This window comes from Mus pahari, chromosome 5, assembly GCF_900095145.1.
Source record: "Mus pahari chromosome 5, PAHARI_EIJ_v1.1, whole genome shotgun sequence".
NCBI classification, from domain to species: Eukaryota; Metazoa; Chordata; class Mammalia; order Rodentia; family Muridae; genus Mus; species Mus pahari.
The window spans coordinates 153651600-153678940 of NC_034594.1; the positions used below are offsets into that span (position 1 = coordinate 153651600).

General features: G+C 48.4%; 1 protein-coding gene across 1 annotated transcript in view; it reads left to right on the plus strand.

Moving 5' to 3' along the window:
• Cnih3 (cornichon family AMPA receptor auxiliary protein 3) overlaps window positions 1-21435 on the plus strand; it is a 119628-nt gene extending 98193 nt beyond the window's left edge. Inside the window, exons 4-6 of the mRNA XM_021198459.2 lie at window positions 533-645; window positions 5166-5309; window positions 9784-21435. Coding sequence (XP_021054118.1) covers window positions 533-645; window positions 5166-5309; window positions 9784-9811 — 285 coding nt within the window. The 3' untranslated portion in view covers window positions 9812-21435. The remainder of the gene's footprint in view (window positions 1-532; window positions 646-5165; window positions 5310-9783) is intronic.
• The last annotated feature ends 5906 nt before the right edge of the window (window positions 21436-27341 follow it).

Consider the following 27341-nt stretch of genomic DNA (forward strand, 5'->3'; position numbering starts at 1 on the left):
AGTTTTCAGTTTTCATTTATACCACATGTGCCTACCCAGGAAGGGCGTCTGTCATCTTCCATCTGTCCCCCCCCCCGGCATCTTCCTGGGGCGTCTGAGCTCACCTTCTCTCTTCTCACAGAGGCCACCTGTTTTCACTATTGCTCCTTGGCGTGTCCTTGTGCTCGTCTTGATCGGCCTAGACCAGCCTTTCTGTTCTCCTGACCTTCCTGTACTAGGAACAAACACACCTGTTAGCTAGCAGAGGGCACAGAGGAACCAGCAACATAGCGCAAACAGATGGAAGGTGACACAGGACACTACTAGTTTCTTCAGACAGCCCAGATGCTGGGCAACCTCCTCCCCTTTTCCCAGGCCAGGACAGAGGGCCTGTGTCTACTTGGGATCGGGTCTGAAACGTGGAGCACTTCTCAAAGTGGTCAGTCACAGGGAAGTGACCATGCTGCAGGGAGCACCTTTGCATGGGGGACAGTGAGTGGGTGGAGCACTTCCTCCCTCTAACTGGGCCTTCTTGTCTCTGCTTCCTCTCCAGCTGGTGCTGCCCGAGTACTCTATTCACAGCCTCTTCTGCATCATGTTCCTGTGCGCTCAGGAGTGGCTCACCCTGGGGCTCAATGTCCCTCTGCTTTTCTATCACTTCTGGAGGTAGGTCTGTCTGGGCCTGGCCCATCCTCCTTCACTTCTGCACCCAAGGACAGCATGCCCACATAGGTCAGCCACCAGGTGCCTTCTTTTGTCCCCTTTTAAAGAAACCTTGTTCTAGATACAATTGTGTTGTGATTACAAACTCTGACCAAAAGCAAGTAGTCTTATGTAATACAGGTTATAGCTCATTATTGAGGGGCAGGAACTCAAGCAGACTCTTGAAGGCAGAAACAATAGAAGACTTTCTGGCTTCCAGGCAGACTCACGTTTACCTAACTTTCTTACATAACTCAAGAACACCTAATTAGGGAATGGTACCCACTGCTACCATGGGCTGGGCCCTCCTATACCAATCAATAGTCAGATGACCCCTCATAGACATGCCCAAAGGTCAATATGACATAAGCAGCTTCCCAGTTGAGACTCTCCTGTGAGATGACTACAAATTGTGTCAAGTTTATAAACAAAGACACGTAGAACAAACTGACTCTCCTGAGCTGGAAGGAAGTCCCTCTTGGCTCTGTTCTGGAACCCCAGTCCTGCAGGTGAGTGTGAAATGTGGCCACAATGTTATTCACTGAAGTCAAAATAGGAAAACAGTATCGACTGTTAGCTGATGCATCCATAAAGAAAATGTGGTGTATCCATTCAACGGGACATCTGTGTGGAAATTAAGAAGGCAGAAAGTACTTAAGTGTGCTACAGTGTGGATGAGCCTCAAATAAAATATAAGTTAAAGATATCACACCCAATAGCAACACATTATATGATTCTATTGACTTGAAATTTATAGAGTTAGAGACAAAAAGTAAACAAGTAGTTTCCAAAGGAGGAGGGGAAACAGCAAACAACTGCCCATGGGTACAGTGGTCTGTCTCTCTCTCTCTCTCTCTCTCTCTCTCTCTCTCTCTCTCTCTCCCTCCCTCCCTCCCTCCCTCCCTCCCTGTAAGGGTAATAAATATGCCTTCAACTTAGACAGTAGTGATAGATGTGCAACTCTACAAACATGCTAACACTCACTGAATTTTATGTGCACTTTAAAAAGGCAAACAGTATGATGTGTAAACTGTCTCATCTTTAAAAAACGCACCCACCAGTTGCACTGGGTTTTCTGGGCAGTTATGATGCCAAGTCGTTTTTGTAAGACCGTGCTTTGGCTCACTTGAGTGGGTTTTCTGTAGGATGGATATGGAGCAGAAGTTAGAAATACCAGAGAAGTGGGGATTGTAATTGTGTGGATCAATTACCCTCCTCAAACCCTTTAATTCCGGAACTCTGGATGCACAAGCCAGCTGGTCCAGCACTGCCAGTTTCACTAGCAAACATGGGGAGCACACACTGCTTGCTAGGCGTTGAGGGGAATTCCTAGATGAAAATTTGGGTGAATCTCTATCCCAGGAATACCCTTGCAAGCAGAAGGAAGTATATTCTAATCAGATATATGAGGATATTTGAAAATTCCCTGTAGGAATGTACAGAAAGAGACACATTAGTCCTTAGAGTGTGGGAAAGTTCAGAAAAGCATGTGCTAGGTCCCAGAAGTGAGCGAGCACTTGGCGTGTTTAGGGGACACTTATGTGTCTTTCTGCATCGTCGGATGGGGGCTCCTGGAGGCTGCAGTGGATAGGCAACTGGCAATCTCCTACTGAGAACCCGAGAAGTGCTGATACAGAGCCTGGAACCTGTGTGGGCTGGAAAGCCATGAAGGGTTCTGGTGAAGGAAACTGGCATTACTTCATCTGAGCTTTAGAAGGTGATCTTGGAAGAAGTGTGAAGGACGGGCCAGAAGGAGATGTATCGAAGACAACATCTAGTTAGGAACAGGACAGGACTCCAGGTGAAGAAATAAAGGGGATGAGACAGCCGGGAGCCATCCTGCCTCATGAAGGTTGGCTCTGTGAATGAACTGAACTGGAAGTAAACTGAACAGGCCCTGACCAACGACTGGACTGTGTATAGGTGAGGAGGAGGGAGCCTCTGAGCTAGACAGCTCGCTTGTGAGAACCTGTCTGGGTCCTCTCCACCTCACATGGGCTGGATCTCCTCCCTACAGATGAAATCTCTCCTGTGGGTCTTTAAGTCACGGTCTGTCGTCGAAGCCTATCAAATTGATCAGTGGCTGGGGAGACATGCGCTTACTGCATATGCACAGCCTTGGGGCTTATCTCAGTCCTACAGAAATAAGGAAGAGGCAATGAATGATCTTTGTAAAGTTGAATTTGTCTTCTGCTCTCAGAGCTGTACTTGTCCCAAGGGAGGGAAAGGAGAGCCAGCCACTGTCCTCATACCTGTCATACCTGGAATGTGTATGTGTGTGTGTGTGTGTGTGTGTGTGTGTGTGTGTGTGTGTAGGTGGTGAGCAGCTATGGTCTCGTTGCCTGTAAAGACCTTGTCTTGGTTCTTGAATCTCTGATGGCCTAGCCTACTTACTCTTAGGAAGTTATCAGAACACAAAAGACAGAATGAAGACAGAGAAGTCCTTGAATACCCAGAGTCCTGGAACCCAAGCCCTTCTGTCTCTTCCTTTTCTCTGTCTGTCTTTGCTCCCTATGTGTTTATGTCTGTGTGTGTGTGCACGGGTATGCATGTGTGTAGAGTTCAGATGACAATCTCCAGTGTAGTTTCCCAGGTGTCATCAACCATTTGGAGGGAGGGAGCCAACTGTCTCCTTGGCCTGGAACTCACTTAGGTAGGCTCGGCTCGCTGGCCTATGAATCCCACGGAGCCGCAGGTCTCAACATTTCCAGCACTGAAATTACAGCCTCACACCACTGTGCCCACTGTAATGACAAGAGTTCCAGGTGTTAGTGCTTTATAGATTGATCCGATGTCCCTGACTTATCTGCCTCCTTGTCAGGTTAGTACCATGGTCCCCTCTATCCTCACACTCATTTTGCTTCAGTGAAACTGACCTGGTCCCCACTTTTTAGTGGTTGTTTGGAGAGGTTATTTGCACATATCAATGTACACCAGCATCACACTTGTCCTTTGAGGTGGGCAATTTTTATCCCCCTCTTACAGCTGAGCCCAGGATGGATTGATGACCACCCAAGGAAGGACAATCCAGCAAGGAGCAAACAAAACAAAAGTCAGTCTTGGTCCTTTTCTGCCAAGCCATTCAGCCACCAGGTTCCTCTGCCTCCACTTAATGAGGTCGCCTGGGAACAAAGCTGGGTGACAGCAAATAGGTTTTGAAATCTGCTCCAGAGAAGAGGAGAGGTGAGTGGCCCAAGGGCTATGAGCTGGCAGCTGTCATCAAATCTGGCTTCTGATGTCCTCTTAGCATAGTGTCGGTGACAGATAATGCCAGTACAATGCTCTGAAGGGGGAGGAAGAGGTGACTGAGATGCCAGCTCTGTGAACGTTGTTCCATCATGGCAGTCTTCAGGTCAGGCCCGTGCCTGGTGCTTCTTCAGGGTGAGGAACCACTGCTGTCCCAGACATGACAGGAGCAACAGTGTGCACTCCTGCCTCCCAGAATCCTTCTCCATCATGACCAAGGAGCACAGTACCGGGAGTTCCAGCTGCAGTGGGCTCCTGGGCTCCACAAGGAAGTGATGCCCTACAGTTGTTGGTGGACATGAGCTCAGCGCTGCAGACACTTGCAAGGGCCCCGGTTACTGCATAAGCCCCTGGCCTTGGGCAGCATTTGTGGAGTTGGTGTGGCTGTAGGCATTATTGAGGACTCATCTCCCACAGTTCTCTTTACCAGCTTCCCCAACGATGGCCAATGATCCGTTTTGTTCTTCTAGGCCCTTCAGTCGATCAAACAAACAAAACCAAGCAACAGCAACCCATGTCCCTAAAAATGACTCTATAATGTCTCTCTGTGGTATTCTGGAGTTTAAATGAAAGCCTGGGTAGTGGGCACTAGCCCAAGGCACTTAGTGTTTAGAATATAGTCGTGGAGAAAGTGGTCATACAGCCCTCCCACATGTGCCCACACCCAAAGGGAGCTCTCAGTGTCTTCTGGGAGATGCCAGGCTATCAGAAGCAACCTCAAGCAGGAAGGAATTATTTGGACTCATAGTTGAAGGGAGTACATCCCACCACAGTAGAGAAGGCATGGTGGCTGGGGCTCTGCTTATGGCATCAGGAACTCACAGTGTTATTACAGCTTGGTAGATGGAAGCAGACAGCTGGGACAAGACATGGGGCTTCCCTATAACTGTCCCCATTTCCTCCAGTGAGTCCTTATCTGCCGAAGGTCCCATAACCTCCCCAGACAGGGCTACTAGCTTGGCACCACGTGCACCCACACACAGGCCTATAGGGGAGAGGTTACATTCAAACCATAATCCTGGGTGACATGTTTTCTTCTGTCAGAGCACCTTTATATGATGCCATGGACCTGCTGGAAGTCCTAAACATCTCCTGATAGGTTGTGGTCAAGTTTGCTCTAGCAGTGGTTGGAATCTGAGTTTGGCAGGAGACACGGTACAAAGCTAGGGGGCCTTAGCCTGACAACACGGGGAACCCTGAGCCTCAGAGACAATGCTATCATGCCCTCTTCCCTGCAGGTATTTCCACTGTCCAGCAGATAGCTCGGAGCTAGCCTACGACCCGCCAGTTGTCATGAATGCGGACACCTTGAGCTACTGCCAGAAGGAGGCCTGGTGTAAGCTGGCCTTCTACCTCCTCTCCTTCTTCTACTACCTGTACTGGTGAGTCCCGCCCTCCTTCTGGCTTTGACTTCAGCGGCAAGTGGAAGGGGAGTTGAGGCTGTCCTTGGAGAGGTAGCTTCTCGGGAGGTGGCCTATGACAGAATATGGCTAATTGAATCTGATCCCAGTTGTCTGACCCTGACTCCGGAGCAAGGGTTTCTGGGAAAGAAAGATGCCTTTGTGCACATCCTTTGCAACTCAGGGAACATCTAAGAACATCTCTCAGGAGGCAGCTGAGGGATTGTCACAGGCCTTCAGAACTCAGCAGCTCCTCTCCTCAGGGTACCAGTGAATGGAGGGGCCCAGCATCATTAGCCCTTGCCCTCAGCCTGTTTGTGAAGATTCTTGGGTACCATATTAATGGCCTTTATCCCCGCCACAGAGGCAGTCATACCCCACAGAGAGGCACATTGGGTCATTAAGTGCTTATACTGCAATTCCTCCATGTTTCATAATACCGTCCTAATTGAGCAAATCCTGCCGACTTGGCAGCTTGGCTTCTGGGTCCCTTTCTTCACCTCGTCACTTGAACACCCTTGCTCAGCAGAGCGCTGCGAGCTGTCATCCTGTGGTCTGCGCTCTGGAGCTGCTTGTTCTGGAAATGTCTTCTCATCCCTTCTGTGCTCATTTCTGGGGCCTTTTCCCGGTCACCTTGCTATCCTGTCCCTATCTTTGCAGGGTCAAGGATGTCCTCGGACACCCCAGTGTTGTCTCTACAGAGACAAGGGAAGACTGGGGGTGCTAACTTCTCCGCCACCCCTGGGTTCAGACTGGGTACATCAGGCTGGGAAGTGGCTACACTGCCGGACATTCAAAAATAAACTGCATTTGCACTGCTGAGTTTATGAGATAAATTATGCCCTTGCCCACATATTTAAACCGAGGAGCCTGAATCTATAAAGGTTGAAACATTTCCCATGGTCACACCAAGTATACTTCAACGACTGAACTTCAAACTGCATACAGAACCCATAGACAAGTCTTTATCAAAGCAAGGGCCAGGGTTTAGAGACAGGTGGCTGATTATAGTGCAGCCGGCTCATGGCTCCCCTGCCCTTCAGAGGGAACAGATCTATTGTCCAGATTCCTATGCTTCCCACGAGTAGCTTCATGGTTTACCTCGACTGTGAGGAGTTGCAGGAGGATCACAGAATCGCTCTAGTGCTTTCTTCATGAAGTCAAGGGTTATTCCAACGTTCAGAGTTTTATCCTTCATGGTTGGTCTGGATGCTTCCCGCTCTCAGCTGTAGAAGCCTGAGAAGCTGTGGGACCCTCCTTGGAGAAGCTGAGGTGACCAACCATTCACCCCCGGTCCTTTTGGCCTAAGGCTTTAGCAGCTCCAGATGGTTGCCCTCCCAGGAGGCTGGAGAGGGTGGGGAGAGGCTGTTTGAAGGCAGAGGCCACTCCTTGAAGAATTTTCAAGTTTTATGGGAACAGGGCTGAGGATACGGGAAGCAATGGCGTCTTGTGAAGAATCCAGGGAATCAGACTCCAGAGACCAGCATTAGGGTAGAGGTCTGAGGTTTTTGCCTGCCGCATAAGCTCATATACAGTGTTTGAGTCAATCCCAAACCCCTAAATCCTCAGCCAATTGTATCTCACCAAACCGTCACTGTGCCCCAATGGAAACCCTGCTTGATGAGGTCATTCAGAAGGTTTGGGGGGGGGAGCATTGTCACCTGTTAGGATTTCCAAATCAACAGGGGAAGCAGCCACTGCCCTGGCCTGGGTGAACATCTTAGATCTAATGCCATGAAGGAGCCCGTGGTGCCTGGCTCTCCATCCCACTTTTTCCTTCACAAGGTTGGCCTCCATATCCCCTACAGAGTTTCCTCTCTGGAGTGAACTCAACCTCACTTTCACCACGAGGCCACAGGCCTCCTGAAATCCTAGGCTGAGTGGCGTGTCCCCAGATAGCAGTACCTCTCTTTAAAATCAGTAGAACGTGGCTAGGCCTTCCCTGGCTCCTGGTCCATCATTCTGGGACCCACCTTAAGTTTGGGAAACTGAAACAAGACCCTTCCTTCTGGGATGGAGCTGTTGAGCCAGACACTGCTCTCTGCTGGGCTGTAGAATACGAGGGACAGAGCGGACAGTGTTGGAGGCTCCAGGCCCTTGGCTGGGAGTGGTCATTCTGTAACTAAGTTCCCTGCAGTCCACTGAACTTTCTGCCTTCTAGTTCCAGCTGCAGTTTGTCATGGCATTCATACCATAGCCACATTGTTTTCAAACAAGTGTACACCTTGGGTTATCCAAACCCAGACCCAGACGGTGCAGAACATTAGCCTGGGCTTTGTTAAAGGAGGGGAAGTTCGTGCCTGCAGAGCAGCCTCTGAGCTGTGTGCAGCACTGGAGTCTCGTGAGTTCTACTGCACTGTGCTGACCACAGGGCTCTCACCACTGTCTCCATCTCAGAATGCGTTGTGGTGCAGGCGATGTTTATGGGTTGTGTGATGGGGATGTATAATAACCCTGGTGAGTGAGTCCAGTGTGGGCAGTTTGTCTCCTCAGTAGAAGGATCCTTTTTCTTTTCTTTCTCTCTTTCTTCTTCCACTTTCCATCCTCCTTTTCTTCGTTTCTCCTTTCTCTTACCCCTTTTCTTTACTCTTCGTATTCTCCTCCCCTTCCCTCCCCCCGCTTTTATGTCTCTTTTCTTGTCCTGGAGAGCAAACCTAGAGCCCCATCCATGCTAGACAAGCCATCTACCACTGTGTCACATGCCCTCAGCTCTTTTCTACTTCTGATTTTGAGACCTAGTCTTGCTGAATTGCCTGGGCCACCCTCAAACCTGAACCATCTGCCTTGTCTACGGAGTAGCAGGGATCACAGGCCTGTGCCACCAGACCTGGCTAGAAAGGTTCTAAGTATGACCCTGGCCCATATTATTCAGTGATGCTGTGTCGCCCCATCCTATCGTTCATTACTTCAGGGCATACTGGTCTCTCCTTGTCTGTTTCTTCTCAGTTTATACTTCTGTCTTTTATGGGTTACTTCCCTCTAGGCTGCCGAGACCTCATCTATTTCCCTCAACTCTGTCTCGGCAGTGCCCTACACAGCACAGAGTAGGCATCCATGGCGTTTGTTCTCACAGCTTGGCCACACATTCACCATTATTTCCCTGCATCGAGAAGAGTGCTCGGTACATAGTAGGTGTTCAGTTAGTGTGGAATAAAAGAAGTACAGTGAATTAGACAGAATTATTGTCTTAGAGTTTCCATTACTGTGAAGAGACACCATGACCAAGGCAACTTTTCTAAAGGACAACATTTAATTGGCAGTGGCCTACATACAGGTTCAGAGGTTCAGTCCATTATCATCACAGTGGGAAGCACAGCAGTGTCCAGGCAGACATGGTGTAGGAGGAGCTGAGAGTTCTACATCTTTCTCTGAAGGCAAACAGGAGAAGACAGGCATCTTTAGGCAGATAAGGTGAAGCTCTCTTTCCCACCCCCTCAGTGACACACTTCCTCCAACAAGGCCACACCTTCCCCAATAAAGCCACACCTCCTAATAGTGCCACTCCATGAGGCAAGCATATTCAAACCACCACAGTTGTCCACAATTAGGCTCAGTCCACAATGGACAGAGAACTGGCTTTGGAGTTAGAATGTGGTTGATCTGTCATGAGCTGTACAGTGAGAATCCATCTGCCTAGCTCCAGACCTAAGCAGTGAGACCTGGGCGCATCTGCTGTGTCTGGCTCTAGAAAGGGGGCTCCAGGGTCTTAGAGGGGTTCGCTGGCTTCCCCGCTGTGCAGGGCTGGGAGGAAAATAGTCCAGGTTCTTTTATTTGGTTCTGCTGCTAGACATCTTCTTAGAGTCAGGGGTGAGGTCTCTAATGTCAAGAGAGTTATTTCTTCTTCTAAATAAACAAAGGCGTAGATTGTAGTTCTGGTCAACTTGTCAGACTCACAGAATTAGCCTGACATCCTCGTCAGGCCACAGGAATGTAGGTCCCCCCTACTTGGTCACTACTAATCCCCTAAAGAAAGAGGTTTGGGGACCTATGCCCAGTTAAGATTCACTTATGTCATTTGCCCCAAGGACTGTGTTCATTCACCCCCAGTGCATATCAGTGACAATGATCTTCATCCGGACCCTTGGAACTGACACATCATGTAGCATCACGGGGGCGGGGCAGGGTAGGGATGCAGCCATTCTGTAAGCATGTGGCTGCAGATGGTGGTATGAAGAATCTTACCCCATAGGCACCTGTAATTGCAGGAAAAGTGATGCGTCACAGTGACCATCCCGGTGAGTGTGCTCATAAGCATCCAGAGGCAACCTACCTTTCATGGGGGACAGTGGGTACCATCCTAACAGACACACTGTGGGCTGTAGCAAGACCTCTGTGGGTGAAATGGAGACCACAGAGACAGGAATGAGGTGAATCCATAGGCTCCAGACTTGGAAGGGAGCCTTGAGAGCCACAGACTCCTGCTGACATCTGTTTTCCTATTCTTGTTTGTACCCAGCATGATTTACACCTTAGTGAGCTCCTAACTCAGATCCTGCTGATGGAGAGGCCGAAGCTGGGAACCCCACTGCGGCTGTGGCTAGAGGAGCACCAGACAGGAATGACAGAGAGACGCAGCTGGCAGAGACCGAATGGAAGGAAGGGGAGTCACACAGCAGTCAGGGCCATGGTACCCATGCGTGTCTGTTTCTGCCTTCGTCTTTCACAGCCCCTCTGAGCATCGGGGTGCCAGCTTGTAGCTGATGAAACACTCAGCCTCTGCAGATGCCATTATTACTTCCTTCATCCACTTCACTGAGCAGCAGAACCGTGCAAGTTTCACATGGAGAGCTCATCCAGACGGTAGAAACGAGGCCGGACGCTGGCGCTGGAAGGTGTCGATCAAGGGACAGAATGGCTCAGGGCCAAGGCCAGATCTTCAGGGATGGCTGAGACCCACAGGGACACCACGGGCTACCCAAGACTCTTTTCATATTTTTTTTTTCCAGAGCTGTGGCCACATGCTTTGCTCAGTGCAAGGCAGAAAGCTGTGGGGACTGCCCTGAGCCATCTCTCACGTCACTTTTATGCTCTATGTTCAGGAGCCTGGGCTGTGGCTTCCTGAGCTGGGTGTGGCAGCAAGTCCTGTCCAGTGTGAACTGGGGAGGGGAGAAAAATTGATTTCTAAAAATGTTTGCAACATGTCCCAGGTGTGAGTTCTTCACCCTTCCAAGATGTATTCTGCCACTCTGCCAAAAATTCATGAGTCATTACATGCCAATCAGCTGGCTGGCATGAGCCAAAGCCTAAAAACAAAACAAAACAAAACAAAACAAAAAACCCTCAAAATAGTGTGAAGCCCAGAAACAGAGCTGCTCTGTATGTGGGTATGGACAACCAGGAAGTGAGACGACACAATTATCACTTCCACTGATGCTTTACAGCCTTTGTGCTGTTCAGTTCAATGTGGGGACATCGCTTATTCAGAATTTTCAACTTTTGCTCCTTTTTTGGGTGGGAGTTGCGGGACAGGTGTAAATACTGACAAGGCAGAGTTTTTATGATGCTTAAATTGGGCACAATGATTTTAACCTATTTCCCCAAACTGCCTTGTTTTCTACCATTTTACACACACACATACACACACACACACGCACATGCACATGCACACACACACTATTTATATATATACCGGTTCCCATCTGAATTCTGTGACTCAGTTTTTTTGAATGGTGTTTGTGTAACACATTGTGTGCTATGTTTAAGATGCAGCAACAACTTCAGTGGCTCACCTCATCTCATTTCAACCCATCCCGGGCTGCTTGTGAATCCATATGGTTGGCAAACTAGTAGGTAGAAAAGCAGTTTCAAAAGAAACAGTGTTTCTAAAAAAAAAGTAAAGTAAAAAAAAAAATCTACAGAAAACAAAATAAGGAGGAAAAAACTTACAAGAAAGAAGAAAAACAAAAGACTGCTTTCCTGAGGGGCCAGCTGTATCAACCACAACGGGTCAGGGGTCAGCTGTATCAACCAGGGCACGTGTGTGTCAGGGAGAGTGCTTTCTTTCCCTTGGCAAGAGCTCTTACTATGGAGGGTAACTTGTTGAAGCCACACAGCCTCAGCTGGGTACCATTCCCAGGGATGGCTAGTTACATCAACAAACAGTGGGGGTCTGAGTGTCAGGTGCAAAGCTAACTTGATCATCATCTTGCAAGAAAAGAACAAAGACATGGAGAATATAAGGAAGGGGAGGGGTGTCTTCTTTCCTCTCTCCAGGAATCTGTTTTACACTTCCGTCTTCCAAAACTGCTTAAAGTAGCTTTTGACAGGAGACACCAATATCAGAGATTGTTCATGTGAACTTGGGACATTCAAATCTATGAAGGAGGTCTGTACCACGTCCCAGCTTCCTGAGTGGTCAATTTAACATCATCCCTTAGCAGTAAATGGTCCCAGGACTTTACATTTTCTAGACCACTTTCCTAGCACACTGAACCCTCCACAAGGTCCTCTTGTTTTCTGTTTTAAAGTGTGTGTGTGTGTGTGGGGGTGTTTACAAGACCTGCCTATGAACCTGGTAGCTGACTTTAAGAGAACATGCCTTTTCTGTCCCCACCAAAAGCCTTGACTTTTATGAGGAAAGATTTTAAAGCAGAGAGCTTTAGCTAAAGGAAGTGCGTGGTGGCCTGGGTTTCTTTAAGGTGCATGTGTGTGAGAGATTCCTCTCTTAGGCCTTCGAAATCCTTAAGCACTGCTGGTCATTCAAAGCATTCCCTTGCCATCAGTTGTGATTGGAAAAGAAGTCCGGTGGTCTCGTGGGAGTTAGAGCAAATCCTCAGTTCCCCAGGAGAAGCTCATTTTCCTGGTGGTAAAAATAAGCAAGATGGGGCTAGTGGCAGAGTGCAGGTGTATGCCAGGCGCCACAGTCAATGGGAAGAGCGCCTTCCAGATAGGCACAGCTGGTCCGAGGCGGGGCTTTAAAACCATGCAGCTGGACCTATTTCCACAGTTTTGCTTGTTTGGCTAACATTCTTTCGTCGTGCAGCTCATTTAAGGAAGGAAGGAGCAAGGCAGAGGCAAAAAAGTTCCCAGAGCCTCAAGAGTCCAAAGGAAGGGGTTTTGTTGAGCAAGTTAGAACCCATCTACTGAGCATAGGTCAGGGTACTTTAGGGGTGTAGCATGTGCCAGTACTGGCCTGGAGTATGGGCCCTGTCCCCCTGCTGTGGCCCTGTGCAACTGTGCTGCATGTGACCTGGATGATGGAGAGTCAGTCACAAGGTCACGTTTCCCTTTGCTAAGGTGAGAGAAGAATGACAGGCTGTGCCCCAGCTCGCTATAAGGATGGTGCGACTTCATGTCTGCTGTGCCTGGTAACGGTGAGTACTCTAGAGAGGGAACTGTGCCCTGCTCTCTACACTCTACCCAATGCCCCAGCTTCCTGCCAACCCCTCGACCGATGCACATCTCATTCAGTCCTCACAATGACGCTATGACCATCTTTAAACGGTAGTTGAAAGCTTTGATACAAACCCTACAGAGGTCAAGGACCCCAGCCAAAGTCACACTTGCCAAGTTGTCAACCTGAGTCATTTTGCTTCTGGGACCTTGATGTTTCTGTATTCTGGAAAGAGCCATGCAGTGCAGGAAGGGTGATGGGATGTGAAGGAAAAAAATAAGAGGGAATGGAGTGATGGTGGACAGGGTAGGGGCTGAGCAGCAGGCCTCACAGGCCTCACAGCAAGCAACCTGGGGGCCTGGCTGCAACTAGAGATTCTGGGACTGGAGAACCATGTGGCACTTCTTTTCTGACAGACTTCTCATCTGTCACATGAGGTGCATACCGCCTCCCATGACTGTGACAAGTCAACTGTGTCTAGGGAGCTCATAGCAGAGAGCCTGGCTCTACAATCTTGTCCCAGGAAAACTCATTCCTGGTCCTCCCCACACTGCCCCGCCCTCTGTGCCAGATGATTACATCTGGGGACGAGGATGAGAACAAACCTAGCCGTGTCTCATAGGAGCACAGAGCACTGTTCACCAAGTCTCAGCTTTCTTCCTGTCCTCTCCCCTTCCTGGGGGTGGGGGAGTCACTGTCCCAGCCGTGCAACAGGGGTAACAGCTCAGCCTCAAGAAAAGTACCTCCTTTGCTCCCTATTTTTAGGCTTGGTAATTGCACCAATGTTGAATAAAATTGTCATCGTTATGACAGTTTTATTCTCCCACGTAAGACATGAATGCAGCCAGCAAAACGCTTTGACAACAACTAATTGTACTCACACTGTGTTATCACGCAGCTACGTTCTATAGCCCTTTCTTTTGGGGGATGGGGGAATGGGAGCTTTGGCCTGTTCTGATCCACACTGTGCTCTGGCATGTGACTCTGTGTAGAACCTCCCCCGTTCCTCAGAGCCAAACCGGCCATCTTTCCCATTGCTTCTGCTCCAAAGTTGAGCCCCAAAGTGAAGCATGGGAGATGGGTAAGGAGGGACGGACTCTAGGTTGCTCTTATAACAGGACTCTCTCTCTGGGATGTAGAAAGGAGCCCAGCAAGGCAGAGAGTCTTCTAGACACTGCCTGGTGGGCACTTCTGGGGAAAGGTAGGTTTCCTGTTTGAGAAGAGGAACGTTCTTTCCTTATGGGATAGCACATATGGGAATGTTCAACATAGCCTTCACAGCTCTGCTAGCACTGGAAGGAGACCTCGGTGACCCAAGCTCTAGTTGCTGCTTATGCTCCAGAAACAGCCACAACAAAATGACAGCTTTCAGACCTTGGTCACTGTGTGGCCATCCCTGCCACCTCTCATGCCCCATGCAGTTCTTCTCCAGCATCCCTGGATGCCCCGGAGAGGCTTTTCTAGGCCTTGACCTTGGACTCTTGGCTACCATATGGCAACCATGTTTTCTTCTTTTCCAGTGAGCTGTGTATTTGAAGTGGCTCATCGGGGCTTACAGGAACCAACTGTTCTGACTTGTAGGGAATTCGCTAGCAGTTGTTAAGTGCAGCCATTGTTAAAACCAGAGTTATGTAAGTATAGATAAATTACGTGGAAGGCAGAGATGTGTAGTTACAAGCCTACTTCCTAACACGTGCATTTTTAATGTTCCCTTTTAAGATATGGCTGACATGTTTGTGGTAGAAATATGAATGCCAAGTGACTGTGGGATCCTATTCATTCTTTCTAGTCTCTTGTTCCCCAATGTCACTAGAACCAGAAGACTGCCCAGGAGAAAAGTGTTTACATCCCAGCAATTGGCAAATGGACCTCTTCCTGATCCCCCATTCTGGGTACCCTTATTAGTACACCATGGTCTGGCACAGTTGTGTGACCACAGCGTGGGAGCCAGTAACCAAGGCAACTATAGCTGCATCTTCGCAGCAGTGGGTGTGTAATGGCTGGTGGCTTTGGGGGTCTGGGCATCTGGTGGCACTGCCTTCCTGACCAGGCCTGTCATCAACTCTGACTGTGACAAGAGCGATACTGCTACTGTTGTTCACTGGAAGTCCTGAGGGGCTGTCACCCGGTGTTCTGTGGATTTGACAGACAGGTACCAGCTTATAAAGAGAACGAGTTACTTTTGTCTCCCGGCTGTAGAAGTTTCCGAATGTGATTAGTTGGCCCCATGCTTTTGGGCTTCTGATGGCACATGATGGAGGTGCCACCCTGGGGACCTGGGGAGATGCTTAATGTCTAACCTGCAGGTCAAGTGTGATGGCACTTGCTTAGTATCTGAGTCACAAGTAGGAGAACCATGAGTTCAAGGCCACCTGGGCTACACAGTGAGACCCTGCCTTTAAACAGAAGTCACCTTCAGTAGCAGGAAAGCATCCACTTAAGGAAGGCAGCCTTTTAAGGTGCCTGGCACTGCAGGGAGCAGGGCCGGGGGGGGGGGGTAGGATCAGCAGCACCTTCTCTGCTAAGCATGAAGTCACTTTGATCCGCAGACCCTAGCTCCACTTCCCTAAGCTAACTTGGGGCTTTTGTTGTTCTTTTGAAACCTGTCACTTCCAGGGCCTCCAGCATCCCCATGCATGTGGGGTCCATGCCTCCTCCTGGAATACTTGGGTGAATAGAACTCATATTCTACTGGGTATTGTTGCTAAAATTCCTCCCTGGTGGGAGATGTAAACAGCATCTACCCTCTGCCTAAGGTCTCAGCAAAGGCTACTCTGGGAAAGCAATGAATTCATTGGGCTTCCAGAAAGAGCATAGGTAACAGGTATGGGTACCCAACTCACAAAATGCTACACCTGGAAAGCCTTTAGCAGGGATGAGGGTTTCCCCACAGCCATGGAAGACAATCCACCCCCAGGAACCTCCTCTCAGCTGTGCTAGTTTAACTCTAGTTCCTTGCCAGGGCCAAGTGCAATTAGGGCTGCAAGACACAGGTGAGCAGCTGGATACGCCAGCGAGAGTCCTGACCCTTCCCCAACTGTCCACCAGGGGGCGTGAGCAGCCAACAACCCCAGCCAACAACCCCTTTTGAAGGGGGCAACAGGGCAGTTGCTCCACTTGGAGGACAGTCAAAGTAGGTGGCTGTCCACCTCCACCTCCCTGGGTAGTCCAAACCCGCAGGAAGAGAGCTTTGTAAGGTACCATAGCCAGTCTTGCACTTGGTGCATAAAATCAACCCCATCGCTGCGCCTTCCTCTCCCTCAAGTGGTTCCAGGGCTTCGCTCTCTCCACTTGCACAGATGCTTCCATTCAGTCTTCATCCCGTAACCCCCGGGTGCCTCGGGGAAGACACCTGCCTGTGCTTCAAAGGCGCGACACTCTCAGACATCATTATGTGCTCTGGAATTTGACTATCTGAGAAGCCAGACAGACAGGCTTAAATGCCAGCATTGAGTCCCTGTTCAAACATCCCCAGAAGTGTGAACAGTCATCCCCCGTCCCTCTCAGAAATTCTTGATGCATCACAAAATATTTGTCACCTTTGTGGTGGGATGATGTGTGTCTCTTCCAGCTCGAGAGAAGGAAAGAAAACGGGATCCCAGTTGAATGTCAGGCCCACAGTAAACAGTAATGAGACTCAGCCGTCGGCCCAGGCCTAGGATGGTGGCTTTGGATCCTGCAGTGAAGACAGCCGAATAGTGCAAAAGACTGAGGGGAATTCTGCCCTTATGGGCAACTCTTAGGATGCTATTTTATTTTCCTATAGTTAGGTGGGAAATGATCCTTAGGTTGAGGTAACTCCCTAAGCTCCGTAAAACTTCTCTAAGAAGTGGGGGGTACCCAGCAGGTAGATCAGATCCCCCAAAGATGGTGTGCGGAGCCCCATGCCTGGAGTAGCCTTGTTATTAAGGAACATTTCAAGACTGTATTAAAACAACCAAGCCCTAAGAGGCAGAACTTGCCCATCTGTGTCAAAAATCCGGGGCAAAAAAATTACCCATAAGACTCTGCAGCAGCCCTGGCACCAACCCTGTCTAACTATGAGAAAAAGAGCACAGATTGTATTTTGCATTTAAGACACGTGTCACCTTGCTCTGGGTTGGTTACTTGGAAACAACATAAGCTTTCAGTGGCACAGGTGAGGAGGGTGAACCCATGCCAGACTCAGGCATGGCAGCATTGGGATGTTGGCACTGTCTGGAATACTTAGCCAAGGTGACTCGAGAGTGCTGTCTCTCAGTGCAGCCTCACCCTAAGGTGAATGGTCCTCCCGAGTGGACATCATTGGGCCTTGCACTCGACCTCTCCCACTCACTGTCTGCATATGAGCACAGCCAATCAGTACAGAGCAGGCATTAAATCAGGCCAGGAAAAGGGAGGCATGAGAAAAATGTCAGAAGCCCAGACATACTTGAAGAAATAGGACACTGGAAACAGAAGGTCTGAAAACTGGGCTTAAAGGAAGTAGCAATACTCGAAAGTCTGAGGACTAATGTAGGCTGGAGTGGTGATCAGGTTGAGTAGGGAGTGTTGACAGCCACACAGCTCATGCGCTTAACAGTGCCATCTGTCTTCCTCAGAGTACCGCAGAGTCCGTCCCCTCTCCTCCATTATTAAAAGGCTGGAACGAGTCCCCGGGGTCCTTTGCTTCACTGGCTCACTGTGAGGAGCTTGTTCAACTCAAGCTTCGTGCTTGAGAAGACACTGAGAATGTGGTGTAGTAGTTGCTGCTCTCTGGCGCTCAGAACACTGAGAACTGGGAACCTGACCAGAGCTTGGAATCTCTATTTCATGAGACTGAGCAGAGAAACATCTGGGAGACTGGTTCCAAGCGGGCAGGAAATAGATGCTGGACTCCTCTTTCCTCTCCATAAGAGATCAGAGCAACTGCTTCCTGTTGGAAGTTTTGCATAGCATTAAGAAAAGCTGGTGAATTCTGGGAGGGCTGGGCCACACCCACAGCAGCTGTCCCAGGCCTTCAACAGGGCCCCAGCACAACCACGGAGAGGGACAATGTGATGGACAGCTTGTAGGACCTTTCTCAAGAGGAGGGTGGAGGGCTAGTGGGGACAGGCTGGAGACAGAACTTCTGGGAGTGGATAGCAGAGCAAAGGGCTAGCATGTGCTATGGAAGGAGACTTCCATGGGTGGAGCCCAGCATCAGGAGTACCATAAAGAATGCCAGGCAAGGCAAACACCGGACAGCAGTGCTCCGTCCAGTGCTCCTGGTGGCCAGATTGCCACGTTTAGGGCAGAATCAATAGAGAGGGCCATCTCTGGATCCATGGGGTTAGAGGCCATTTGAGGACAGATGTTTGTCTGGATTGGAAGCCAACCTTTGTCCTCATGAGGCCCAATAGGTAGAACTGGACTGAGTTTTGTGTGGCTCTGAGAACCTGCAGAGGCTGTTAATTCTCGGTGTCCATTAGTGTTTCAGGGACCAGCACAGAGGATATGCTTTAACTCTGGAAGGGCCACCTGTGCCCTGCACACAAGAACATTCTGGGTTCAGTAGCACATAGCAGAGGTATACGGAAAAGACTGGTCCATCAGCGCAACCTTCTAGAATCTTCCAGTCACTGAAACATGGAGTCTTAGACCTAAGGGACCAGACATCTAGCCATTTAGACCTAGAGTGACTAACAGGGAATTCTGTCATTATCTTTCAGGTACAGAATTTAGGAAACCTTGGTCCAAGGAGAGCCTTTGGATATTGTTTATTGGCCTGAGAGAAGTCTGGCTGGTGGTCAGACAGTATTTTTTTTTTTTTTTTGAGGAGTAACATAATTCCCCACCAAGTGGCCTGGAGTCATTCACAGAGCTGGCTCCTGTGACAAGCTCAGGGGCTCCCACTCGGCCCACAGTAGCAGTTTCTGATGCAGAGATCCCGGAAGGGAAGAGAGTGGCAGGAGCCGTTCTGGAGAATGACTTTAGCCTCCTGTCTAACCATCTTTGTGCATGTTCAGCGTCTGGGGATGGGTCAGCTTGGCTGATCAGTTCAATTGGTGTGAGGAGAAAGAGTAGGTTGGAGGTGTGTAATGAGATGCAGCTTGGTCTCATTCAAACATGTCTCTCCACCTGCAGTGCTCCAGAGAAGCCAGAGGTGGGATAGACCCCGAGGATTCAGATTTAACACCAGGATGAAAGGCGGCCAGGAGTGATGAGAGGACCCTGGCTTCATAACCAGATACTTTCTTTATGTTTAGTTTTCAACCAGGGCTGTGTAGTTGATCGGGAAATCTACAAACTCCTACATCATTGAATGAGCACTGTTCTTGTTGTAGGAAGGGCCTGACTCCTCCTTCTGTTGGCTGTGTGATGTTGGTCACATTCCTTAGCCTTTCTGAGTCTTAATTCACTCAACTGTGGGGGGGGGGGGAGGAAACTAATGAATGGTTTTTAAAGGTTGACATGAATTTACCTGAAATAAATGTATAGAGTGGGCTATGAAATATAGATATGAGGGATTAATGTAGTAGTCACAGCAGGAGTTTTTCTACAGTGATTTTCAATCATCAACCTAAGGGCTGGAGATGTGGCTCAGTCATAGAAAGCTTGGCTTGCCTGGCAAAGCTCTGGCTTCATCGCCAGCACTGAAAAGAAAAATTAATGCATAATTTTTATACTCATTTTGTTGTTGTTGTTGGAACAAAGTAGAGATGTCAGAGTCAGGATAAGGCAGGGGGTGGGGGGCTGGAATGTCCCAGTGTGACTGAAACATTAGAAGATGGCAGAAACCCAGTAGACCTGTATGGTCAAGTCTACTCTTGCTTTAGGAAGGCAGCTGGGTTGGCAGACAGTCACAGTACAGCAGAGGCTCAGGTGACACACCTAAGTCCAAAGGCTTCTAGATCAATACATTAAATATATAACTAATAAACTAAATCCATTATTAGAGGGAAAGGCTGCGAAGACTGACCAGAGGAAAATAAAAAGTTTATCCTTGGCATGTAGACTATCCAATTGTCTGTAAGGCAATGGGGACACAGATATTCCTGACACTGTAGTTTGACATTACTCCCAGGTAAGTGTTTTACCCATGTCTAAAAATATAAGTCCTTAAATAAGAGCCTTGTCCATGACTTTACTGAGAAAGCTATTTCTGTGGTGGATTCTGTTCAGCTGGCTTAATTCATAGCTTCATTAAGGCAGTCCCAAATCTTTCCATTATCAGTTTCCTAAGATTATTTTCACTGAGATCAATTATCCTGTGTGCAAAATTCATGAAGATTAGTCAGGTTTCTAAAATTATAGCTTCTGCCACTGTGAGTTTTACATGGAGCCACTAATTTTACTAGGTTCAAATTTCCTGAGTCATATTTTGTAATCCCAAATTCTTACAGCGATGCTAGACCAAACAGATTTATTACGGGGTGCTTCTTCAGCCTGCTGACCTCTGGCTCAACGGGGAATTCCTTATCAGATCTATTTTGGGGCGGTGGTCCATATCCTATTCTATAGTTTCCATGGTCATCACACAGAAGTAACTCTTGAGTAAATTTATAACTCACGTGTCTTATCATGGGAGAGAGTTTTAAACATTGTCAAGATTATTTTATTCTGGCTGGTTCTGCCAGGAAGATCGCTCATCGTTGGATTTAGGAATGACCATTTGCTTTTATTTCATGTATTTTATTTTGTGTGTGGATAGCACTAGCCGCTGTGTTTGGGTGTTTCAATGGCTGCTAGGCTGGGATCTGCTGCATCTTTGGCTGGTTCTTGTACCTTGCCATTTGTTGGAACAACGTAGAGATGTCAGAGTCGGTGTAAGGGAGGGCCGGGATGTCCTATGACTAAAACATTGGAAAAAGGACAGAAACATGGTAGATCTAGATGTCTAAAAGCCTATCCAAAAATCTACTCAGGCTCCAGAGTGGCTGCCAGGTTGGGAAACAGTCATCAGTATAGCAGAGGCTGTGTCAGAGACTCATTACAAAGGTGCGTGTATAGGTCGAGCACTTACAGAACACTTAGTGTGCAGCAAGCTGAACATACTCTGAACTTCGTCATCTCCTCAACTGTCACTCCATGGGATACGCACTGTCCTTATCCCATACTTAACAAATGAGGAACTGAAATGGCAAAGACCTAACTTACTCTCCTAGATGACAAGCTAGTAACAGATAGACTTGTGTCCAGGATTCAACAGCAGGGAGGAGGCTTTGCAATTGAGCCTGTGGCTCCTGGGGTGTTTATCTGACCCGGGGAAGTAGGGATAGAAAGGACAATTTTAAGATAGAAACTGTGAATCTTGACTGAAAGGAATGTTTTGTGGATTTGGGAGCTATTTCTTTCTTTTTTTTTTAAATTATTTTTTAGTTTTTGAAAATGCATGTTTATACAGTTATCTTTTGATCATACCCACCCACCACTGCCTCCCTATAGCTCCCCCTTCAGCCTATCACCCTTCTCCCTCCCAACTTCAGAGCCACCTGTTTTTGGTTATCAATAATCCAGTCATAGGTCAGGAGGTAATTTAACACAGAGCTAAAGCAGCTTGGGCAGAGGGTACCTCAACTGAAGGTTGGCGTGTGCCCTTGTCTTTGAGGCATTTTCTGAATTGCTAATTGATGTAGGAAGTCCCTACTGCGGCTGGTGCCATTCCTAGGCACGTAGGTCTGGGTTATATATGAGAGGTAACTGAGGGAAGCTAACCAGCAAGCAGCTTTCTCCATGGTGTCTGCTATCCGTGTCTCCTGGATTCTTCCTTCAGTTCCTGCCCTGCCTTCCCTTGGTGATGGATTGTGACCTGGCAATTGTAAGACTAAATAAACACTTTCCTCCCTAAGTTGCTTTTGGTCATGGACTTGTATATATCATTGCTACAGAAAGCAAACTAGAACACACCCTGACTTCAATTAGCGCTACTCATATATGTCCATGGGTTTGGGGCCTGGGGAACCCACTAGTGGCCATGTGGGGGCTATTTATTGAGAAAGATAAATTGTTTAGGGCCGTGACTTTCAACCAGTAGGTTGTGACTTCTTCAGAGGTCAAACAACCCTTTCACAGGGGCTACCTAAGGCCATAGGAAAGCACAGATATGTACATTATGATTCACAACACTAGCAAAATCTCGGTTATAAAGTAGCAATGAAAATAATGTTATGGTGCGGACACCACAACTTGAACTGTATTAAAGGGTCACAGCATTAGGAAGGTTGAGAACCACTGGCTTAGGGGAAAATAATGGACTCGGTTCTGATGCTAAATATGGATGTCCTAGCTTTAGAGTAAGAGAATTAGACTCCGTGTTTGATGACTGACAGCTTTCCAGCTCCATTGCTCTTGCTACCTTCTCTCTCTTTGCTCCTATACCATCTAGAAGTTCAAACAACAGAACTTCTCGTTGTTTGTGGGAATCCGTCTGTGCCTGGCTCTACCCACTAAGCACAAGAAGAGCAGACTCCATCATCATCTTGCCTTCTGAGCCATCTTTATGCCTGCCTGAGGGTCTTCCCTATCCTCCTGGGAGCTCCTATGTATAAGCAGTGATCCCCTCTCATGTACCCAATGGTGTAAGACTGGCCTCCTCAGTCTCAACATAGAAACCAGAAAATAGATCCAGGGTTGGATCAGCCTTCCTTGAGGCCATGGCGGCCAAGCACGGTACCAGGCAAACCCCAAAAAGTGTGAGTTTCCAGTCAAGCAGAGGCCCAGGCTCCTCCCTTCTCATAGCCTCTGTCCCAAGGTCTGCTGAATTCTCTTAGTTCAGCAACAGGAAGGAGCAGAGTTAGCAAATCCTAGGGCAGGGTTTGGATGAGCTAAGCATAGACATGGTACTTCATCTCTCTCTCTCCTTCCCTCCCTCCTTCTCTCTCCATCTCTCCCTTCCCCTGTCTCTCCCACTTCTTCTTTTTCCCTCTCCATCTCCCCCCCATCTCTTTCTCTCTCAGAATTCAGTTGTGTGACCATGGTCACCCACACAGCGGGCTGGGAAATGTAGTCCAGGTGGAGTTGGTGACTGTGTAGCAGTTCCTGCCACAGACACATTGGATTTGAATGTCATATGATTACTGAGATGTTTAGAAGGTAGGGGAGTGTTTTGAGAAGAAGGCTGGAATCATAACTATAGATCACTTTCTATATGTAAATGGAAAGAAAGGGGAAGACAAGCAGTAACCCCAGTGCCATAATAGCTTTTCATGTTTGCAGATTGTCACCATCGGTAGTAGATGTTGAAAGGGAGACTGAGCAGGAAGATATTACATACCATCCCCTTAGACTTGAGCAAACCGCTTCTTAGCTGAGCACGGAGGTTCATGCATGAAACCCCAGCACAAGGGAACCTGAGGCATGAGGATTGCCATGAGTTTCGGGTCAGCCTAAGCTACACAGTAAGTTCCAAGCCAGCCTGGAATAAAAAGTGAAATTTTAGCCCCTTTACCCTCCCCACATCGAGAATGAAGTCTTCACACACACACACACACACACACACACTCTCTCTCTCTCTCTCTCTCTCTCTCTCTCTCTCTCTCTCTCTCTCTCGCTCGCTCGCTCGCTCGCTGTTTTGATTCACATTTGAAGTGTCCCCACAGGCACATATGTTTAAGTAACTACTCCCCTGCTGATTCTAGTTTGTCTGAGAGGCCATGGGACCTTTTGGAGGTGGGATGTGGCTGGTAGAGGCAGTCACTTAGGGGTGGGACTTTGATGGTTACACCCACTCTGACTGGTTGTTTCTGCTTCCCTTGTGAGCTGCCTCTGAGGATCTCTGCCATGAGTCACCATGGGCTTATTGGCTCCTGCCGCCAGGCCTTTCTGCCATGATAAACTAAATTTCCACTCAACCTCTGGGCCAAAATAGGTTTGAGTTTCCCTTAAGTTGTGAGATATTTTGTCACAATGATTAAAAATAGAAACCAATGAAATATACAGGCATATGCACACACATGTATCCAGGAAACCAATGAAATATATATGCATATGCACACACATGTATCCATGAAACAAGTATGTGTATATACATGCATGTGCACACAAACACATATACATTCATATGCATATAATCATGCATATATGTACATATATAAACATACACAAGTACACATATACATGTATACACATGTGCATGCATATACATGCATGCTCAGACATGTACATGTGTGTATACTCATAAGCATGTATACACATCTAATGGGCTGGCTCCTCCAGTTTGCTGTCTTTCTGAGACTCCAGTGAGAAGGGAAAGTCTAACTGGACACCTGGGTAAGAGAAAGGGCGTCAGTCTGCTATTTTAGGGATGTGAGAATCTTTGCCTAATGATCTTCTTGCTGGTTAATTTCATTTCAAATGTAGTTGAAAAGAATTCTGATAGCTTTCATTATCTCTGCAAATAATTCATAAATTCAAATGGGCTCAGCACTGGGAGCTGGGATGCAGGAGGATTTCAAGGTCTGTCAAGGTGGTAATTTCCAGGACAGCGCCGGAGTTGACAGCTGCTGTCGGATGATCTCCTTTCTATTGGAATTCTCCATGTGATTAGGAAGAAAGGCAGCCAGCTTGTGTTAATCTGCAACAGCTAGTGCCCCATGAAGCGCTGCATGCAGCCCAGCAGAACTGCTGTAGTCTTTGTGGCTGATGTGGAAGAAGGCTCAAACCAATGGTGACCGAGTAGTTCAGATACTCAGAACTGAGTGGCCTGTTTGGTTCCAGAATCCTGGAGCAAGGTTGGAAGGAGGTTACAACGCATTAATCCCACAAGCGAGGTCTTTTGTAGCCTCTGAGCTCTGCTTTCCTGGAGACCAATGCGTGCATTTGTTTCTGACACCCATTCTGCAGCACGCCCCATTCAGGGCCCCTAGATAGATGGCAGGAAATGAAAACAGAATGCAAAGGTTTATCTGTTGGGTCAGGAGGAGAGATTATGTCTTTTGTAAACTGTAAAGCATTGCATTATGGGCAATGCGTAAGTTAATAGATACGACGTAATGACAAAATGTGTAGTGAGTTCATGACATGAAGCCGCACACTTCAGACTCCCCACAGCCTGAGTGGATAGTTGCTAACGTAAGATTACTATGTGCAAACTAATTGATCTGTTTATTCATTCATGTATTGTTTATTCACTCATTCATTTATACCATAAATGCTTAAAAATACTTCTACCATGGATAAGCTTGAACATGCAAAGATGAAGAGGAGGCTGTTGCCGGCCCCTAAGGACCTCGTATCTGTTTCTCTGCTTCCCTCACCTGTTCCCTCCTCCTGTTCCTCCCCCATCCCATCCTTCCTCCCATTCATCATTTCATCTATGCAGGATGCCCCTGGGAACCTCGATGGCCCCCCCCTCCTCTATATTACAGCTCTGTGAAATGCCATAGCTCCTGCATGGGCTCACACTCTCTGGGCTTTAGAGTTGCTAGGCCATCTTCATTCCAGGACATAAGAGTGTAACGTAAAGTCATCTCCCCTCATTGATATCACTTCTCCAATGCATGTGTCTTGCCTGTCATGTAGGATTGGTAGTTACTTACGGTAGCAGAGATGGGGCAACGGGGGGCGAAGGGAAGAATCACCTCATGGGGCCTTTGACCTTTACCCTTCTTCCCCCTCCCTCATGCCTGCTGTGTTTCTTCTCCAGAGACACAAATACCCATGTGTGCTCACACTCCCCCCACATTGGTGCCCCCCACCTGTACTGAATAGAACAGGCCCTGGAGGCTCCTCTCCTCCCCTGACTTAGTGAGCTAAGACATTTTCTGAGGAACATTTTTCCAAAAGGAGAAGTGGAAAGAAAATACAGACTTTCCCCATGCAGAATTTACCTGTGCCAAAGCCCTAGTCTTCAGGCACGAGTGTAGAGATGGGACAGTGGCCAAGGATAGATGACCAACAGTGGATGCTGTGGCACACCGAAAGCTTGGGGCCAGTCTCTGTACTCCTGAGGGAAACAGGAGACACTTTGGAAGTTAGAATTCTGTTTGCATGTCTTTCCTTTGCCTTTGTGTGGATGTGAGATGTGGGTTTTGTGTGCGCCGTCCTGGAAGGATGGAACCCTGGGCCTAGTATCCTACCCCTGAGCCTCATCTCCAGTCCTTTTGTGATTTTTATCTTGAAACAGGCTCGTTGTAGGTTGCAGTGCCTGCCACAAACTCATTATGTAGTGTGGGGCAGTGGGCTGTGCACAGACAGCCTGCTCTCCCGTCAAGCAAAGGTCTGAAACTCCAGGGACTCGATGGGTGGTTATTCAAACCTACATGGGACGGAAGGTATTCCATCATGTCTCCTGGACCCCTGGCTCCTGTCAGAGTTACCACCCCCACGGCCCCTCGCAGGAGAGGTGTGTGACTATCAGTCATGCAGACAGTGTCACATGCTCCTGGCATTCTGGCGAGACTCCACCCCCACAGTTACCTGACTATAGCCAGGTATGCTCCTCACCATAGTTACCTGGCAACAGCAAGATAATCCAGCCCACTATAAAAGGGGCTGCTTGCTGTAGGTGGAACAACAACAGGAACTAACCAGTACCCCCTGGGTGTGTGTTTCTAGCTGCATATGTAGCAGAAGATGGCCTAATCGGCCATCAGTGAGAATAGAGGCTCCTTGGTCTTCCAAACTCTATATGACCTAGCACAAGGCAAGGCCTGGGCCAAGTAGTGGGAGTGGGTGGGTAGGGGAACAGAGGTGGGGGGAGGGGTATGGGAAACTTTCGGGATAACATTTGAAATGTAAATAAAGAAAATAATAATAAAAAAAAAGGGGGGGGCTGCTTGGCCCCTCCTCATGCTTTTAAGCTCTCACCTTTCCTACTCTCATCTCTAGCCCTCCTCCTCTCCCTCCCTTTCCCCTTCTCTCCACATGGCCATGGCCAGCCTCTCTATTTCTTTTACCTTCTCTCTTTCTCCCTGCCTTTCTACAATAAAGCTCTAAAACCATAGACTGTCTCTGCTCATCAAGGCCTGCCATACTTAAATGATGGGATGGGCTTTCCCCTAATGAGCCACATCTAACCTCCTGCCAGAAGGCCTTCCTGCGCTCCAGCCACGGACTGGACCAAGGACTCTTGCCTGAATGGGAACCACCCAGTGCCCCCTCTCCCCCTGCCCTCTCCTCCCTTTGGCCCTGGGGATGACTGAGCTGCCCCCCAGAGCCCCCATTTGTTCTCAGCTCTTCTGTGGTGTCCTGTGGTGTCTGGGATGCTCGGGATTGAGAACCTGGTACCTAGGACTGCCCCTTGTCCACCCCCCACCGAGCTGGGGTTCAGTGGCTTCCCACAGCCAGACACCACCCGGGGCCACGTGGAAAGCAGTTCTCCCATGTCCGCCTGCCCAGAGCACTGGAACTCTGGCAAGATGCGGGTTTTCTCCCACTCCCTTTATTCCCCCATGCCCACTACCCAACAATGTAGCTCCTTTAATCCTCCTGCCTCAGCCTCCCAAGTAACTAGAATTACAGGCCTGTGCCTGGGTATACTTTCTATGTTTTTGAGTAAGTATCCTAGCCTGCTTGCATGGACTGCAAACTGTAGCATGTTGTCAATCAAGGTTTACCAAAGGGACATACATTAGAAACAGTTGCTGTGCAGTAAGTTACACTGCAACCCAGTTGTGTGCCACAGTAAACACTCATGGTGTCAGTTTCTGTCAAGGATCTGGAGCCACTCCCTTGGGAGCTTCCAGCACAGGTCCACTCCTGAGGTCATAGATATTAGCCAGCCTTAGGCATCTGACATCTTG